This window comes from Dasypus novemcinctus, chromosome 16, assembly GCF_030445035.2.
Source record: "Dasypus novemcinctus isolate mDasNov1 chromosome 16, mDasNov1.1.hap2, whole genome shotgun sequence".
Classification (NCBI taxonomy): Eukaryota; Metazoa; Chordata; class Mammalia; order Cingulata; family Dasypodidae; genus Dasypus; species Dasypus novemcinctus.
This window is the reverse complement of record NC_080688.1, coordinates 62520805-62538242: the sequence shown is the minus strand read 5'-3', so window position 1 is coordinate 62538242 and position 17438 is coordinate 62520805. Positions and strand designations below refer to the sequence as shown.

The 17438-nt window shown below is 55.3% G+C and overlaps 1 protein-coding gene across 1 annotated transcript in view; it reads right to left on the bottom strand.

The window, feature by feature from the left end:
• The window catches only part of ARK2C (arkadia (RNF111) C-terminal like ring finger ubiquitin ligase 2C), a 99918-nt gene extending 84649 nt beyond the window's left edge, over positions 1 to 15269 (bottom strand). Inside the window, exon 1 of the mRNA XM_004484695.5 lies at positions 14950 to 15269. Within this exon, the coding sequence (XP_004484752.2) occupies positions 14950 to 15217 (268 nt within the window). The 5' untranslated portion in view covers positions 15218 to 15269. The remainder of the gene's footprint in view (positions 1 to 14949) is intronic.
• Between the last annotated feature and the right edge of the window lie 2169 nt (positions 15270 to 17438).

The window sequence follows — 17438 nt, the reverse complement described above, 5'->3', positions numbered from 1 at the left end:
CTGGGCAGCGAGGTTAGTGTCTGAAGGTCTCTTCAATTCTCCCAGCCAGCTGGATGAAGAGCTGAGCACTAGCCGAGGAGTCTCTAGCCTGGGTGTCAGGGCCACGGCCAGCGGGGGCAGGAGGGAACACCAGCCAAGCAGGAACGCTGGCCATCCCCCCACCCCGCCACTTCTCTTGCCTCTGCTCAAACTGTTCTCGGGTTCTCGGGCTGGGGCCATTAGCCACGCTCACTCCTCCTAATTCCATCGCATGTGGCTTCCCCACCTCACACCCTGCTGATAAGGACCCTTCCATCCCAGCTCAAGACCCGCCTCTTCCACGAAGCCCTCCCAGCCCACACGGCATCCAAAGAGCCTTTGTGATGTTCGCTTCATCCATCATCAGGCGGCTCATCAGCTGACCCTCCTGGTGACACCCCCCCCCCCAGGCCACCGCCCCTCCTGGGCCTCGACAAGAGCCTGTGGAGGTAGCAGAGCCCTGGGGACGGTGGCAAGCGGGCACTGCAGGCTCCACCAACTCGGCCAGCCGGGTGGGGACACGTGGCAGCCCAGGGCTCGTGACGTCACCCTGGTTGAAGGCCTTCCATCCCACCGTTGGAGTATCTATTGTGTGAATTCTGGGATGGTGGGGTGGGGACCTCCTGGGGGACCGGGGACATGTCAGAGAGAAGAAGGGAAAGGGGGCCCCACCTGGAGGCATTTGAGCTTGTATTTCTGCATGATCACGCGTGTAGCCATATCGCGGTCATGTGCACCCGTGTGTGGCTTGTGAGTTGTGTACTTGGATGCATCCGTTTGTATGTGGGAGTGGGAACGTGTACTATGTCTTCTAATCTAGGGCGTGTAGTTATGAGTGGAAACAAGGGTATGTTGTTCACCTTCTAAATGCGTGTGACTTTTGTAAGAATGTGTAAACGTATCACACTGGGGTTTGTGGGTGCGCTCTGGGTGGGGAGGGGCGTGCGGCCGGTGTGAGCGTCCAGGGCTCCTAGGTGAAGCCATGCATGGCTGGTGGCATGTAAAGTGTCGCTGGGGCCCAAGGGCCAGGGGAGCTCACAGCTGGGCGGGGGACAGAGCCAGCCTGAGGAGCCGGGCCCCAGCTGCAGCACGGAAGGCGGGAGGGAGGGCCTGAGGGGAGTGGGGCTTCGGTGCGGGGGCCGGCCCCCAGCAGAGCAGCCGCAGCTCCCGGCCCTGGCAGCGCCCCCCTTGGCTGGCTAGCTAGAGCGCCGGCGGGAGCGAGCGGCCGGCTCACCGCTGACCACCCACTGAGTGGGTGAGGATGGCACTGCTGGGGGGTAGAATGGGAGGGCGCTTCTGAGGCAGGCGGTCACCAAGGGATGAGCCGCCTTTGGTGACCTTTTTCTCGGTCATCCTCCTACTCTGTGCGTGGGAGAGGCTTTGAGCCAGTCTTGAGCTGGATGACCCAGCTCTCAGCCTAGCATGTCCCAAACTGCTCCGTGCATCAAGTTCAAGGGATGTCTCTAAGAGTCACACGCACACACGCACGCACACACATAGAGTTCCATGGTCACACAGTTTGGAGTAGTGCTAGTGAGGGAAAACCAAAAGTGGTCTTCGCTGCAGGACTTAGTGCCTTCAAGGTGCTAATTTCTGTCGGAACTCTTCAAAACAGGGGTGTGGTGTATGACATTTTCCAAACGGTTGGAACATGTAACTCTTTTTCAGAAACAAGGGCAAGGAGCCCTGGTGTTTAGCTGGTCAGTGGGAGAAGTGCTAACTCCCGCCCCCTTTCCAAGGATCAACTCACGTACACACACACCCTGCCACCTCCAGGAGGTCTCCAAGAAACCACAGCCCTCTGCCCCCCACCCTCCTATCAGTCGCCCATATCCGCTCGTTGTGCCAGTGACGGCCTGGGCACCTGCGGGGACCCCCCCCCCCCCATGGCTTCCCAGTCTTCAAGGGCAGGACCCAGGTCTGGCCTCAGCCCCTCCCCCAGGGTCTAGCAGAGGCTCTGGGTAATTGCGCGACTTCATTCGTGACAAAAGCCAGGCGACACTGGCCATGCCCATCACCTTGCCGAAGCCCCAGCTCGGCAGGACACCTCATGGCATCCCGGCAGCCCCCTGTCCCTCGGCCTGTCCTTTGCTGCACCCTCCTCTCCCAGTCAATTCCGTGCACCCATTAAGACCCAGCTCAGGCATCACCTTCACCAGGACGTCTTCCCCCCACCCCTGGCTTGAGGGAGCGCCTGGCACATACCTCAGGGCACATATCAGAGTGCTCGCGTGTCTGCTTCCCCACGAAGTTCTGAAGGGCAGGTGAGGTGCTCGGGAGAGTGCCTGGCGCAGAGGAAGGCTGCAGAAGCATTTGCCTTTCTCTTGTAGTTCTTAAAATTACCCTTGTGCCTCAGAGCCTGATACAGCCCCTGGGCCAGGGCAGGTGCTCCGTGGAAATCTGCCAAAGCGGCTGAACAAATCCAGGACCAAATCTGACCCTCATTATAACCCTGTTTGGGGGAGGGAGGGAAGTACCGATTGCTCCCATTGAATAGACGAGAACACCGAGGTCCAGAGAAGTGTTTCCCCCACCCCATGTTCCCCTTGCCAAATCCCAGGTGCCTTCCCCGAGCAGGAAGGGGTTTCTGTATGCGGCAGCTCCTTAGCAGTAGCTGCACATAGCGATACAAGTACCCCTCCTCTGTGCCAGGCCTCGCGGTGGGCGCAACACTCTCGTTTCATCCTCGCTCAAACTTGGCAGGGAAGAACGAGTGCCCCATTCTGCAAAGAGCAGAGCCAGCGCCCCCAGAGGGTCGCCCAAGGTCCCACGCCACTTCAGAGGGAGGTGGCGACATCCCAGCTCCCCCCACCCTCCACCCCCTCCACAGGGCTTTCCTCCTAGGATGACTCGTCCACCCCCTGGAGCACCCCAGACGGAGCTCAGCTGGGCAGCGGGCTGGATGACAGGGGAAATGGCCGGGGCCGGCGGTGGCCAGGAGGACGGGGACTGGAAGGGGTGGGATGGCAGTGAAATGCCAAATGGCAGTTAAACTAAAATGTGTGTGGCCCTGTCCTGTCTACCCAGTGTCTCCTTTGCACGCCCCTAGGACCATTCAGACTCTTCCAGGCCCAAGCAAGCAGGAGTGGATGCTTGTGGAGGGGTGGGTGGTGGGGGATTGGCAAAAGGTCATCTTTTGCTCAGCGGTTCCCAGGACTTTGTATGCCCCATGCTTTAGATGCATCAGGACTTTCATCCTCACCTCCCTAAGACACGGATAATTATCATCGAACATGTATTTTAGATGAAGAAACGGTGGGTCAGAGAAGCCCAAAGTCTCCCAAACTCCTGGTAAAGCCAAGAATTGACCCCAAGATTGCCTGATGCAAAAACCTGTGCATTCCTTGCCACCAGTTGGTCTCCACTCCCCCCTTCCTCAAAGAGATCTAGTGAGGGCAATAAAAGGAGCCCTTAGGGGGCCAGAGACTGTCCCCTGCTGGGCTTCTCCCGTGGGAAGCCTCCTCGCACCCCTGTTCATGGTTCACCTCCATCTCCCGACCTCCCCACTCAGACCCTCACACCCAGTTCCGGCCTTGACGTTCCAGGCCAGGAAAGTGTAGGAACACCACCCCTTCTCTGCTCTGCCCAGTTAAACCCCACCCGGCCTTCAAGCCTCACCCAGTCAGCCCTGCCCGCATCACAGCCCTCGACCACCCCAGCTGGAGCTGCTGACGCTCACGAAGCTTCTCAACCGCCTTGAGTCAAGATCAAGAAGAGCCCTGGCCTGCGTCGTGACCCGGCTCCTGTCCTGTGTGGCTCTCAGGAGCTGACCCAGGGACACCAGCCACCAGGCCAGCTGCGGTTTCCAAAGGAAGGGTTGGCTGGCCCAGAAGCACCCCTTCAACTCCTCCCCAGAAGCACCCCAACATCAGGGGAAGGTCAAACCACCCCACCGCCTGGGCATGGCCTGGCTCGGCCAGCCCCAAATGCAACAAGTCACTGAAGTTCTGTGTTTTCACTCAAAATAATTGTGAAACTTGCAACTGCTTACATAAGAGTTCCCCATTCAGTTTAATATAAAAACCATCTTTTCCCCAAATTCAGGGATAAAAATGGAAACTGCACTATATTTACCATGTGGCAAGGCCAGACCCTTTCTAGCCCTTAGAGGCGAAGGGCCTGCTCTGTCACCAGCTACCCAGCGTCCCCACGTCCTGGCTCACATCTGCGCACCCACCAGGGCTGAGCACCAGGCCAGCTGACCCCACAGGTCCCCAAACAGACCTAGAGAGCACTCAGAGGAGGGACACGATGCCCCTGAGGAGAAGGCGGGGACTGGGACAACAGCCACGCCTCCTACTTCCTCCCTCCTCGCTTGCCTTCTTGCGCGGCCTTTTCCTCCACCTCACTCTCTCCGGGGGGCACTTGGGCTGGGCTGGGCTGGGACCCTTCGGGATGGGATGGGGACAGCACAGGAGAGCCCCGCCCCAGGGTCGCGTCTGGGCTCCTCCTGCCCCTTCTCAACCGCAGGCCCATCTTCCACTGCCCACCTTCCACTGCCCAGGTCAAAGCCACTGCTCCCCCGAGGCCCCACCCCAGCCCGGAGGGTGAGGCAGGGGCTGCCTCCCGGGCCCAGCCTCCCTCTCCAGGCCTGATACCCACCTACGCCGAGAAACCGAGGTCCCCCGAAGGTGAGGCCCAGGCCGGGCTTCCCAGGCGAGGAGCCGAGGTGCCCGGCAACCGAGCCGGGCCCAGGGTCTGTCCCAGCTCCCTCCTCTCTCCCCCTCCCTCAGCGCAGAGCTGGGAACACAGGGTGACAGTGTGGGGGAGGCTGGAGGACAGGCACAGCCCCTCAGGCCCAGTCTTCCCTGCTGCTGCCTCCATCCTGTGGAGCCAGATTTTTCAGTCCGCAGCAGGGCACCGCGGAGGTGGAGGGGCCAAGTAGGAGCGCGTCTTCCCACCCCCCGTCCCTTCCCTGGCACCCTCAGGCACCTCAGGCACTCCTGCCAGGTCCTCACTGCAAGAGCCACCGTCTGGTGGTTCCTGCTCTTGGTAGGGGAGGGGGTCATTAACCCATTTACACCCCTCGAATCTGGGAGCAGGAGCAAGTATCCCAGGAGGGGGAGTTCCTGGGGGGCGGGCGGCACAGAGAGGGCCCCCAAGCCATCAGCAAGTATCCCAGGAGGGGGAGTTCCTGGGGGGCGGGCGGCACAGAGAGGGCCCCCGAGCCATCAGGGGCTGGCCTGGGGGCACTGTCCCCCCACCCCCCCCCCCGGAGGAGAGCTGGAGCCAAGCAAGCTGGCTGTGGGGTGTGAGGGGAGACAGAGAGGGGCGCCCCTCCACCCTGCCCTCCCACTCCCGGCCCCAGAGGGGGAGCAGCAGCTGTTCCAGCTTCCCGGCCTTCCCTGAGACAGGTGTTGGCTGCAGCCTCACTTCCTCCCAGCCTCGCGAGCGCCTCCACCCCCTCTCCACCCGGCAGGCTGATGCTGACTCAGCAGCCACCGCTTCCTCTCCTGGCCTCGGGGAGGCCAAGGCTGCTGCCTCGGGGGCCCGCGGAGACCTGAGACCGGGGGCTCCGGGTCAGACAGGCTGCCCCGCGGAGACGGTCAGCACCCTGGCCAGCTGGGAGGACTTCCTGGGGGTCGCCCCTCCCCTGCCCCTCCACTGGCCACACCCAACTGCGCGCACCCGGGGGAGGATCAGAGGAAAGGAAGCTCTGGGGGAGCACTAGGGAGGGCCCTGTCCAGGGAACTTCCTGCTCCGAGGCCCAGCAAGGGCAGCAGCACCTGGGCTCCGGGTCAGCGACCCGACCTAACCTGGGCCTGGGGTGAGCCGCCAGGCAGGCACGGTGCAAAGGCGCCGGTGAGAGGGCACGTGCCCACTGAGCGCTGAAGAGCTTGCAGCTGCAGCCCCGATGAAAAGGCAAACTGGCAATGGAAACGTAAGTTATCATCATAGGGAGGAAATCCGTTTTTTAGAGCAGGCAGGGGCAATTGGAACAATGATCTCCCTTGACAGAGGAGGAAGCCAAGGTGCAGAGGTCGGGCATGCCCAGCATATCACCCGGGAGCTGCTGGCGGAGTGGGACTGGGAGCCAGGGCTCGGGCTCTGCGCCAGGACCATCCCCACTGCCCGGCGTGGCCTGCTTAGTGCCACCGCCGCTAACAATGCTAGTAATTACCACGGCTATGGCCTTTAGCTGGCTCCTTGGCTGATTGCATATGCATTATTTCACATGACAAATGCTGGAAGGCAGAAGCAATGGGTGTATCGTCCCCACTCTGCTGACAGGGAAACTGAGGCCCATGAAGGAAGCCAGTTTGCTCAAGCTCACAGAGCCAGGGCCAGAGCCCAGGTCTTGGAACATTTTATTCAAATGATTCCTTCCCCAGGCCCCTTCGTCCCTGCCCACCCACCCCCAATCCGGGCCTTTGGACGGGAAGGAGCTGTTGGTAGCTGAGAAACTTGGGGGGCTGCCAGACCCATTCCACTAACCATCTCCTCCCCACACAGCTAAACCGTCAGCTGGAGGGAGTGAGGAGTTGAGCAGGAAGAAGTGGCCCCATAACCCACGGCAGCTGGTCCATCAGGCTCCAAGCTTGAGTGTGGAGCCGCCAATTGAGTGGTGTATTACGCAGCCCTTAAGAGTGATGCTTGTGAAAGCAATGTAGCAAAACATGGAAATGTCTGTGATGTAATGTTCAATACAGAATTGTACGTGTACTGTGTTTACAACTCCACAAAGAAAGAAAGCCATATACATGTGCAAAAATGTGGAAGGCATTTCGCTAACATGATCACAAGGGGTGGACACCTCAGATATTTCCACCCCCCCCTCCCCCGTGGGTCTATTTTCTAAACTTTCCAAAATATGATTGCATTCCTTCCAGGATATAACACAGAAATAATTTGTTAAGGCACCAGATGATCTAGCAAAGAGAGGACACGATGTGCCCAAGGCTCGGGGGCCTGGGGAATGGGGCTCCCGATCATTTCTGTTGAAATGGAAGCACAGAGCCCACCTGCCCCTGGCCTCCCGCGGAGCAGCCTGGCCTCCACCATGCCGGAGGCCGAAGGACTCACCGCCTGGGTTCCACCACCTGTTCCTTTCCTGATTCTGGTCCACCAAGGGCCTTTCCTTGGCTCTCAGAGGCCGCTTCTGGGAGGCGCGGGTCCGGTGATGGGGACTTAGACCCCCTCATGGCTTGGCAGACCAGGAGCCGGAAAGAGGCCCCTCACTGCCAAGAACAAGTTGCCTGGCATTCCGTGGGGCCCACTGGCTACGGGGAAAAGGCAAGGAGCCTGGCATTCCGTGGGGCCCACTGGCTACGGGGAAAAGGCAAGGCGGCCTTCCCAAGTCTTGAGCTGGTCTTGACGGCGTTCGGAACAGCATACCATGCACAGAGGGGAGAGCAGCCGCCGTGGCAGGGCTCCCAGACACCCTGGCACTGGGGGGGAACGCAGCCCTTCACTAGCTGGGGGTGGGGCCCGAGGGGGCCAAAGGCTTTCGCCGCCCAGGACCTCACTTTCTTCCTCTGGTCCCCAGTTACCTCTTCCCAGGCTGTGCTGAGGAGGAAGACATGCGAAGGAATGAAGAGAAAGAGCTTGGAAATAGGGAAAATCCCCTCTCTGCAGACAGGGCCGATTTGGAGATGAGGACACAGGCCTCCCTACAGCCCCTGTCCCCCCACCCTCTGCTCTCCAGGGTGGGTCCCTCCAGCACCTCCATCTCCCCAGGGTAAGTATGATCCTGGTACTTGCCCACCTTGGGGGTCTCTCTTCTCAAAAAGGGCAAAATTTAATTAAACTTGTCCAAACTGAACTCACGGAGGCACAGATTTTGGAAGAGCTTGCTCAGACTTCTGAATCATCAAATTAGGAGTTCCAGCCACGGAGACAGGTTTTTTGGACGGGGTGCCAGGTAAGTATGAGGAGTTTTTATTATTGAAGTTAACTCCCCACCCCAACCCGGAATCTCTGTTTCAAAGTTCTAGGAGTGTCAACTCCCAGGACATGGCCATGGTCCCCTTCCCTCTGTCACTCGCAGCCTCTCAAACTCTTCGTCTAAACACTGAACTCTTCTCCCTCAGTCTTCTCTCGTGCTTTCCATGGTCTTACCTTCTCCCAGGACCCCGAGACCTCACCGCCCCGCAGCCTCCCCCACGTCTGCTGGCCCTGCTCCCTGTCTCCTCGTGTGGAGCGTCTCAGGTGGGCCCTCCTCGGCTGCCTTCTCCCAGGCCCCCCGGCGCCCCTGGATGCCGGCCCCGGCTGGTCCCTGGCCTCTGCCCCTGCCTAGCCCGCTGTCAGCAGTGGTCAGAGTGAGCCCTTTATTTAGACCACTGTCCCCAAGAGTTCCGAAGGAGAGGATCAGGCCCAAACACACCAGGAGATGAAACTGGCTTCAAAAGCACTGCCACCCTTTCCTCCCACACCTCCTGCTACCTAATTCCTGGAGCTGTGCTTTAGGGACAGTCATTCAAAGGCAGGACAACCATCCCGGGGGGGGGGGGCCTGCAGCTGGGTGAGGCCACAGGCCTGCACAATCCCCTACACACACACACACACACACACACACACACACGCACCTTCTGCTCTTACCAAATGAGCAGAGTCACTGGTTTTAGTCGAAGTCTTGCTTATTTCCCACCCCCTCCTGGAGCTCTCCCCCATCTTTCTCACCTCCTTTATACATCCCACCCTTGGAAGTACATCTCGATCCCCCCTCCTCGGCAAGGTCGGCTCTGACTTTATTTGATCCCTTGGGCCGGTAAACCATAGCTGCTAGGGGAGGGCAGCCATGCAGCAGGCCCTAGGCACCTGCTGTGACCCGTGCAGACACACTTTGTCAAGGAGGGATGATGGGCATCGTTCAGATGGGGCCCAGGTGCCCCTCCAGGTCAAGACTGGGCTAGGACGCGAACCCTGGGCTGCGCCAAGCTCTTTCTACTTTAACAGTCGGGACCCTCGCCCATTTGGGCACAAGTACAGGACATCTTAGACAACATCGGTGTCCTGGGCATTTATCTCCCAGCCGCAGCACAAGCCCAGGAGGCCCCGCATTTCTTTTGTGTCCCCTTTAGCACAGTGCTTGGCCCCAAGCTGATAGCCAATAAACATTCATTAACTGAATGAACAAACGAGTGAGTGAGTGAGTGAATGACCGAATGAATGAATGAATGAATGAATAAAGGTGCAGGCGTTGTGAGTGGTTCAGCTGTGTGGCTCTGTGTGTTCCAGTTAATTCTACAATTATCCTAAAAATCTGAGTCTTTCCAAAGAAATTCCCCCCACCTATTCTCTTGGAAATACATTGGTCCATCTATGGCTAAATCAAACCAGAGACTAATAAGTACTAATTAGCATTCAGGCATTATTAAGCCAGGAATTGGAGAAAAAGCTATTTAGATCCAGAGAGAAGCTAAGGGACGAACGTCCTGCCTATTTGCACAGCAGTGGTCGGGGAAATGGGGAACGCAGAGCCAGGCCCCGAATCAGAGTCAAGGGCAGCTGTCCTCCTCGCCTGAGCTCCAGGGAAGGGGGCCCACGCTGCATCTGGATCTGGCACAGAGCTGTTGCTTCCTTAGCCTAGAAAACACCAAGTTTCTAATGCGACACTGCAGTGTGCTTATTTAAAGACGGGGAGGAGGGGAAAGAGAGGGCAGGAGGGGAGCAAAATGCTGCCCCGTGTGCATCACCTGCATTTCAGGGCATCAAGATTCTCGGTGGCCTTCTCCCCCCAACCTTGAGTGATTAATGACAGTCTATGGAAAACCAGTATTTAATGAACTCATTCAGTGCTAGTTTTGAGAGAGAAGTCCTCTTGTCCCATCTTATTTCAAAGTCAGTGACACAGGATCTCCTTAACAGATGACTTTTCCAAAATCTTGGGGTCAAAGTTATTAAAACAGATATGCATCTGATGGTTTCGAGAGTACATATAAGGTACAATGGCTTTGTGGTTACTGGATTGTCAAAATAGAGTAAGCACTTGATAATTGCTAAACATGATTTCCCATTAACCCAAGAACTTTCTATATTATTAGGTTCATAAATCATCCCCCAGAAGTGTTGATCAGATAATTCTGACACTTAAAATCTTGGAACTGGTAAATGTTGATCTCATGAGCCACAGTGGTCTAGGGCAGACATGAGGATGTCACATGATTTGGGGTAGTTTTATGAGTGCTGAGGTAGGGTTGGGTATGTTTTATTTTCCTTTCTCAAACTAGGGAGAAAATTAACAGTTGTCTCATGTAAACCAAAGAAGGAGGAGGAGGAGAAAGAGACACTAACCAACCAACAAAACCCTGAAAGGATGAGCGGTTCAGGCACGCCTCGCCCCATCAGGCACACTAGCCATGTGTCCAGGTGTCACAGTAACTCGCCTCAGCGCTCCACCTGGGCTGGCGAGAGCACGAGAACAAAGGGCTGGGGCAGGCAGGGCATCACGGGGTGTGGGGGTGGGAGGAGAGGTGCAGGACGCCACAAGGAAGGCGGAACGTGCCATGGTCACTGTGCTTGGGCAGGGCTGCCCCGGAGGCGCCCAGGGGACCCCGGAGGAGGCCTGGCCAGCGAAGGCTCCAAAATGATGCCACTTTGAAGGAACAGTGAATTTCTTTAATCAACTGATTTCCTCGGTGTCTAAAATGCCTCATTTAGTAAGGCTTGTTCTGGGCTGAAATTGAATAGATGTAATTGACAAACGCTTGAATTGAGGTTCCACTCGAGGGAAAAATATATATATTTCTCACTGGCCTCTCAAATACAATTATGGAAAAAAGACATTTTAAGGGCTCTTCTTCCAATTCGATTTGGGGTAGGTCCTGACTTCCCTCCTGCCCTCCTCCCCACCCCCCCAATACCACCACCACCACTTACAAAGGCAGAAATCTGGCTGGCTTTCTCTTAAAAGAAGCCCAGGCTCCAGATGAAGCAGCTGTCAGGGAACCAGGCTATAATCAGCTTTCATTGGCTCTGGCAGCAGGAGGGTCCAGACCCTCTTACTCGTCTACACTAACAGGTCCTGCTGGCCGCGAGGCGAGGGGGGGACCGGGTTCTGTTGGTTTCTGTTTCCAACAGCTTCGTATTCAAGATCTCAATTCAAAATTACCTTGCAGGTCCCAAGAATTTAAAAATGCACAGAAGTGAGGGTACCTTAAAAGACCAGATCATGGTTTCAACTACATGTAACAGGTCGCCCCACCCGCTCCCAGCATGATTTATAAGGACAGTATATCAATGAGACAGTAAAAGGAAAAGTTTTAAAAAAAAATGCTAAAAATGGTTTTTTCAGGCAAGTCTGAAATGCTACAAGGTTGCTAGTTAAGAACAGTATCCCTTTTCTCAATAAGTGTTATCTTCCCATCTCTTCACCAGCGTGATAAACGGAGTGCCTGTGTAACTTGGAAATTAAGAGGAGGCTCTTGAGTACACAGGTAGTAAACCCAGGGCTCTCTCTACGCAGTCGAGCTGTTGCAGTGTGACAGGACAACTGACCCCCTTGTGTCGCCCCAGATATCTATGGTAAAGAGATATGGACTAGATGAGATTAAGTCACCATATCTGTACCACCAAAAAAAAAAGGGGGAGGGGGGAAAGGGAGAAAAAAAAAAGGCATTCACTCGAATCTTACAATGGGAGGTGGGGTGGCAGGTGGGCAGGGGTGGGGATAGAAAAGCAAGGGGAAAAAAATCTAAACAGCAGGATACGACAATAAATGGGAAAACAGCAAGAGAAAAAGCACACTAGGTTAATATAGGAAAACTAGTTCTTTATTGAGAGATTGTATATTAGTATTAGTGGATTCTGTGTGTAACAATGTCGTCATGCACACGATACAAAAAAAAAGGCTGGGCCCACCATGCTTCGGAAGGGCAACAGAACAAAAGCAGCGTACAATGAGCAGATGGCCCGGGGTACACGACCACAGTACATTTCAGCAGGGGAACGTCTCTAACCGAGCGCTGTACATTGTCAACTGGGGGATGTAAAAAAATACAGACCATGCTTTAGTTTTAGTACAAGAAAAGGTGAAAAAGATACACAACCAAAAGGATATTTGATACAGAAAAAATTACCCACAAAATAAGAACAGGAAGTAATTCAGCACAGCAGAACACGCTATCCCTGTTTAATGGAAAACCATTTTGCTGGGGGGTTCGTTTTTTCCTCCTCTTTTCTTTTTGGCTTTCTTTTCAGATTGCCGAATGGCAGTCTGGGGAGGCTACTTGGGGCTTTATTTTGGAAGGGCCCTCGACGTGTCGGGGTCTTATTCTTTCATTAGTGCTGCGGTTTTGTTTCCGTTTTCAAGCAGATCTGGCCGGGGAGGCAGCAGAAGAGAGCCGGCTGTTAAAGGGGCAGCTCCGAGGGCCGGGGCGGGTGTCCAAAGATGCTCTCGACATTGGACAATTAAACAATTAAGGCACCGCGGCTGTGGCTCCCCTTAAGCCAAGGACCTTTGTGAACCAAATTTCCAAAGGCTATGGAATAGCAGCAACTGTCATTTCATCAAAGATTTTCATACATATATATATTTGTTTATTATTTTTTGCCTCCACTTAAATGCATTTACACCTGGGTGCTGTCAGGAAGCTGATGGCCACCCAGATAACTGGGAATTAGGACGCTGCAGCCTTCCAGCCAAGGCAAAAGGAATCCACTTAACAGGGATTTACAGTGCAATGTACTCGGCTAAACAAGATGAAGATACAAAAATGGTTATTTCTCTACATCTATTCTGAAATGGCCTACATCCTATACTACTACAATGGAAACTAAAAAGAACAGATTTAAGCTGGCAGACTATCTAATAGTTTTACAAGAAGGTTGTGGTTTAGGACCTTGTTGGCTTAAGCATTAGTATCCTCTATCGGAAGGTCATGAATTCTTATCACATTGTGCTAAATTTTACCCACAGCCCGACTCACCCCTCACGCCCTATGGGCATGTCTGGCATGAAAGTAAAACTTTGACTGACGGGCAGAATTTGTTTTGTTGGGTTGGGAGGGGGGTGGGTATTAAAAATAAAATATAAAGGCAGCTGAGTAATTTGAATTTCAAAACATGGAATCGGCATCCTGCAATGGTATTTAGAGATCGGTGGTATTAATGAGGATGATAATGATTTAATCAGGATAATTATACTTTCAGGCTCAACATCCTTCTTAATCATTTTTGAATTTCTGCCTAGTGTAATGTTCCACACCCGTTTTAAGAGGAAATGCCAAGCAATAAGAGATAATTGTGTACGGGGGGGAGGGGGTTGGCATTTCAAGGGAGATCTCATCCAGCCCCCCCACTTCTCTTCCTCGCCCCCTCCCCCTCCCCACACTGCTAGGCCGGCCTGAGATAGGGGATACTGCCGCTTAAATAGCAATGCCTTCCTCAGATGGAGACAGGAAATGGTTAAGAGGGTGTCACAATACAGCTAAATGCGGAGGCAGAAGGGCCACAGCGCACACAGCAGCGAGTTGACCATTCACTGAGCTACACAATGAAGAAAAAAAAAAGATTTGATAAATGCAGAATGTCATCATTCTATCATCACACAAAAAAAACTGCGGTTCCAACAGGCCTACGGGGCCAGCCTGGCCTTTTAGGTTCTGGGGAGAGGCTTAGGGCTGGGGACAGCTGGGCTGGAAGAGAGAGGGCTGGGCTTTCATTGGCCGGCCCAATCGGCCCCCAGGGCGCACTGAAGCGCTGGCCCTGCCACCCCGCCCCTCACTCTGACTCGGTAGCAGAGCCTTGGTCTGCAAAGGAAAGACATCATTCTGTGTGAGGGAGGGGGAGCGTGGGGGAGGAGGGCCTTAGGCAGCAGGGATTTAAGCAGACGTGGAGTGGGAGAGGATAGAAGAAACATTTCCAAGAAGAGAAATGTGAGTCCAGCGGCAGAATAAAAAAAGAAAAGAAAAAAATCTAAATGCATCCTGGATTTGCTTGGGGAGGTGGGGATTTCTGATTAAAAGAAAAAATGGAAGAAATGGAGGAGGGTCGGAGAGAAGAAGGGAAAATCAGGCTATTGTTGTAGAGCATGTAAAGGAAAGGGGATGTGGGGAAAGGGGACCGTGCAAACACACCTCATATATCACAGTTCAAAACAAAGCCCGACGCCGGCCTGCTGCTTCGTCCACGCCTGCCCCAGGCAAGGGCCTGGCATGGGGGCAGCTTCCCACTTCAACCTCACACACAGCGCAGCACCCCAAGGCCAGGCACTCCGCTCCCGCCGGGCCGGGGGTGCACAGCAGTGCACGTCTGACTCTCCGAGGCGCGCACACACTCTCGCTCACAGGCACTCTCACACACACAAGCATCTTGAACCCGCAAAAGCGACTCTCATACAAAGACAATTGCCCAGGGGCTGGGGTTCGGGGAGGGGTGGGGGAGTCCGTGGCATAGGGGATACACAAAAGGGGTTAAAGGGGAGAAAGGGATGGGACGGGAAAACGTGCAAGTGCCCACAAAAGAGTGGGGGCTGGGGCATGGGATGGGGCACATACCCAGATCCCAGCTAACCAGCCGTCGGTATCACTGACCAAAAACAAAAACAAAACAAAACAAAAAACCCACGAAGAAATGCAAACACAACACAAAACACACATATACCTCAAAAAAGGCAAACGACAGGAAACCAAGCGTGCTTGCACACACTCACTCACACACATGGCCATGGATCTCTCCTTTCGATCATACAGGGTTAGGTATTGGGGAAGGGGCTGGGATTTAGGGGAACCACGTCCGCCGCAAAGAATAAAAATAGGGCTGGGGAGGGACGGACCCAAATTCGCCAAACCCTAACTTCACTACAAAAGCTCCCACGGGGGCAGCCACCCTCATACTCGGGGGTCTCCCCAGAAGGGGGTGGGGAGAAGCCACCGCTTGCCCTGCGTCCTCGCGGGCGTGCCCTGAGCCCCCGCCGCCCACGGCGCCCGCCCCCGCCCCGGTGCCTGCGGCGATCCACGCTCCGAAGCAGACCCCGAAAGGAAAAAGCGATACCTCTGTTTCGCACAGAGCCAAACACTGGAAGCACGAGATAGCCGACGTGGACCAGGACCATCCTGGCTCCTCGCGCGGCGGCGGCGGCGGCGGCTGCGCGCGGGCCCTTTGTGGCGCGGCTCCGGGGCGCGGGCGCGGGCGGCGGCGGGGCTGCGGGAGCCGCCGGGTGGGAGGCGGAGCGCGGGGCGCGGGCGGCGGTGGGGCGGCGGCGGCTGGCGGGGAGACAGATGGCCCATGGAAAGGCTCCCTTCCCGGCCCCTCTCGACATTCAAAGGCGCTGGGGCCGCAGCTGCCGCCACACAAAGGCGCACGCAGCCAATGGGAGCGGAGCGCAGCGCGGCGCGGCCTCGCCGGAACCGCGGGGGACAGCGAGGACCGCGGGCGCGCGGGTGGCGGGAGGTGGGGGGTGACGGCTGGGAGGTAGCGGGCAACCAATCGCGGCGATCCGCGGCCGGGCGGGGGGTGGGCCAGCCCCGCGGGACGCGTGGAGCCCAGCGCCTTTCCCTGGCCGCCCGCGGACCCGGCGCGCGCGCGCGCACAAAGCCTTCCTGCACCCAGACGCCCAGACACGGGCGGCGTGCACATGGAACGTGCACAGAGAGGGACGTGCACCCAAACGTGTGGAGGTGCATTCGTGCGCGCATAGAAACGGGCACGAGCACACGAAGTGCACACGACCCGGAGGTCGCTGCACACAGCGCACGGGTCACTCGGGGACTTGCGCTGGGAGGCTGGCGCACGTGCAGAGGCTGACTGCGGGCACAAGAGTAGCCGGAAAGGGAGGAAACAGCCTCAACCAGGTCCCAGGCACTATCACACAGACATGCACACACCAAGAGCCTTTCTAACGCAGGACACGTGCCAAAAATGCATCCCCAAAGACACACAGAGGGACACACAATGACACAGGTTAGATATGTACACGCAGCCGACTCCCTGACTGAGCACTGCCTTGGTGCTCTTGCCCAGCACAAAGCTCACAATAATCACCTGCTGAACTGAAAACCATTCATTCACGGAGGTGTGTGCACACATTCTGTACAGACATAGTCGGCCAGAAAACCCGGGCCACTTGGCCAAAGTCTGCCCCACTCTGACGCAGGCACAACCAGCCATGTGCACAGACACGCCCACTTCCACAGCAGGCAGCTGTGATATCAGGGCTCCCAGGAATCCTGCAGATTCACACGTGGAAGCACGGCCACGGGGTCACGTGGCCAATGGCCAGGCCCTGGGTACAAACAAGACAGTAGCGAAGAGTCTTCACCCCGCAGCCCTGTTGTTAGTTGGCAGGCAAAGACTAGTTCAGGTACACCCAGGGATCTGCTATGAAAACTCCCCACATGACCCTCAGACCAGGCTCACAGTTTACACCAAGGCCAGAGAGTGCTCAGGGGACCCATCCACTGAAAGAAAGCCGGAAGACACTTCCTACAAGGAATCTAACCCAACACAGCCTGACCCACACTAGAGAGAAGGAAAAGAAAAACTGAGAGGGGAGCCCCGTCCTCCTGAGCCCTGACCCCTCGTAGCCCAAGGGACCGCAGAGATGTAAAGGGACAGCAGAGATGTAAAGGGACAATCACCATTGAGCCTGCTAGGTGCAACGACGGGCATCAGCATAGAGTGCTGGCGGGAGGGGCACCTAGCCCACTGGGGAGGGCCCAGGTGGGCTAGCTTCCCGAAAAAGTGACTTCCAAGTCAAGACTTTAAGAATGGTGGATGAGGGGAGTGAGGCCAAGGTGAGGACAGACTGATGGTTTTGTCATCAGAGGGGAAAACTTCTGCTGGCTTTGCAGAGACAGCTACCACATTCGCAGTGACAACAGACAGGACAGATGGCAGTGCATGTCCTTCTCTCTCTCCTCTCCTCTCTCTCTTTCTCTTTCTCACACACACACCTCAGATCCAAGTTCTCCTCCCCACCTTAAATACCTCTAGCCACCCCCAGAGTGCTGAGGATGAAGTCAGAGACAGCCTGAGGGAAAGCTATCCGCTGTTCAAATCTCGCTCTAGACCATCCTTTCAACCCACTTCTACCCCCAGTTCTTTGCTTTTTTAATTATCTGTCAAACAGACATAATACTACCACTGATAAAAATCGGAAAAAATGAAAAGATATTAACAAACTCCTAACTACTAGGGATTTTTCCTGTTCTATTTCAGGCTTTGCCCATATGCATATATATTTAGGACTTGTCACAATCTACGTATTTTTTATTCTGCTTTTTAAACTTAATGATCTAGCTGAAATGTTTTCCCATCCTTCTACATAGGCTTCATAATTGTAATTTAAAATGTTTTCATAGTATTCCAATAAGTGAATGTACTATGAAATTACTTTGTCATGCCCTTATTCTGGGACACTTAATTTGCTCCCAGTTTTCCACTATGGCAGATCATACAATAAACTTCTTCATGCATATAGCATCTCTCTTTTGTTGAATTATTGGCTTAGAATAAACTTCTGGGATTGGCACTCCTAAACT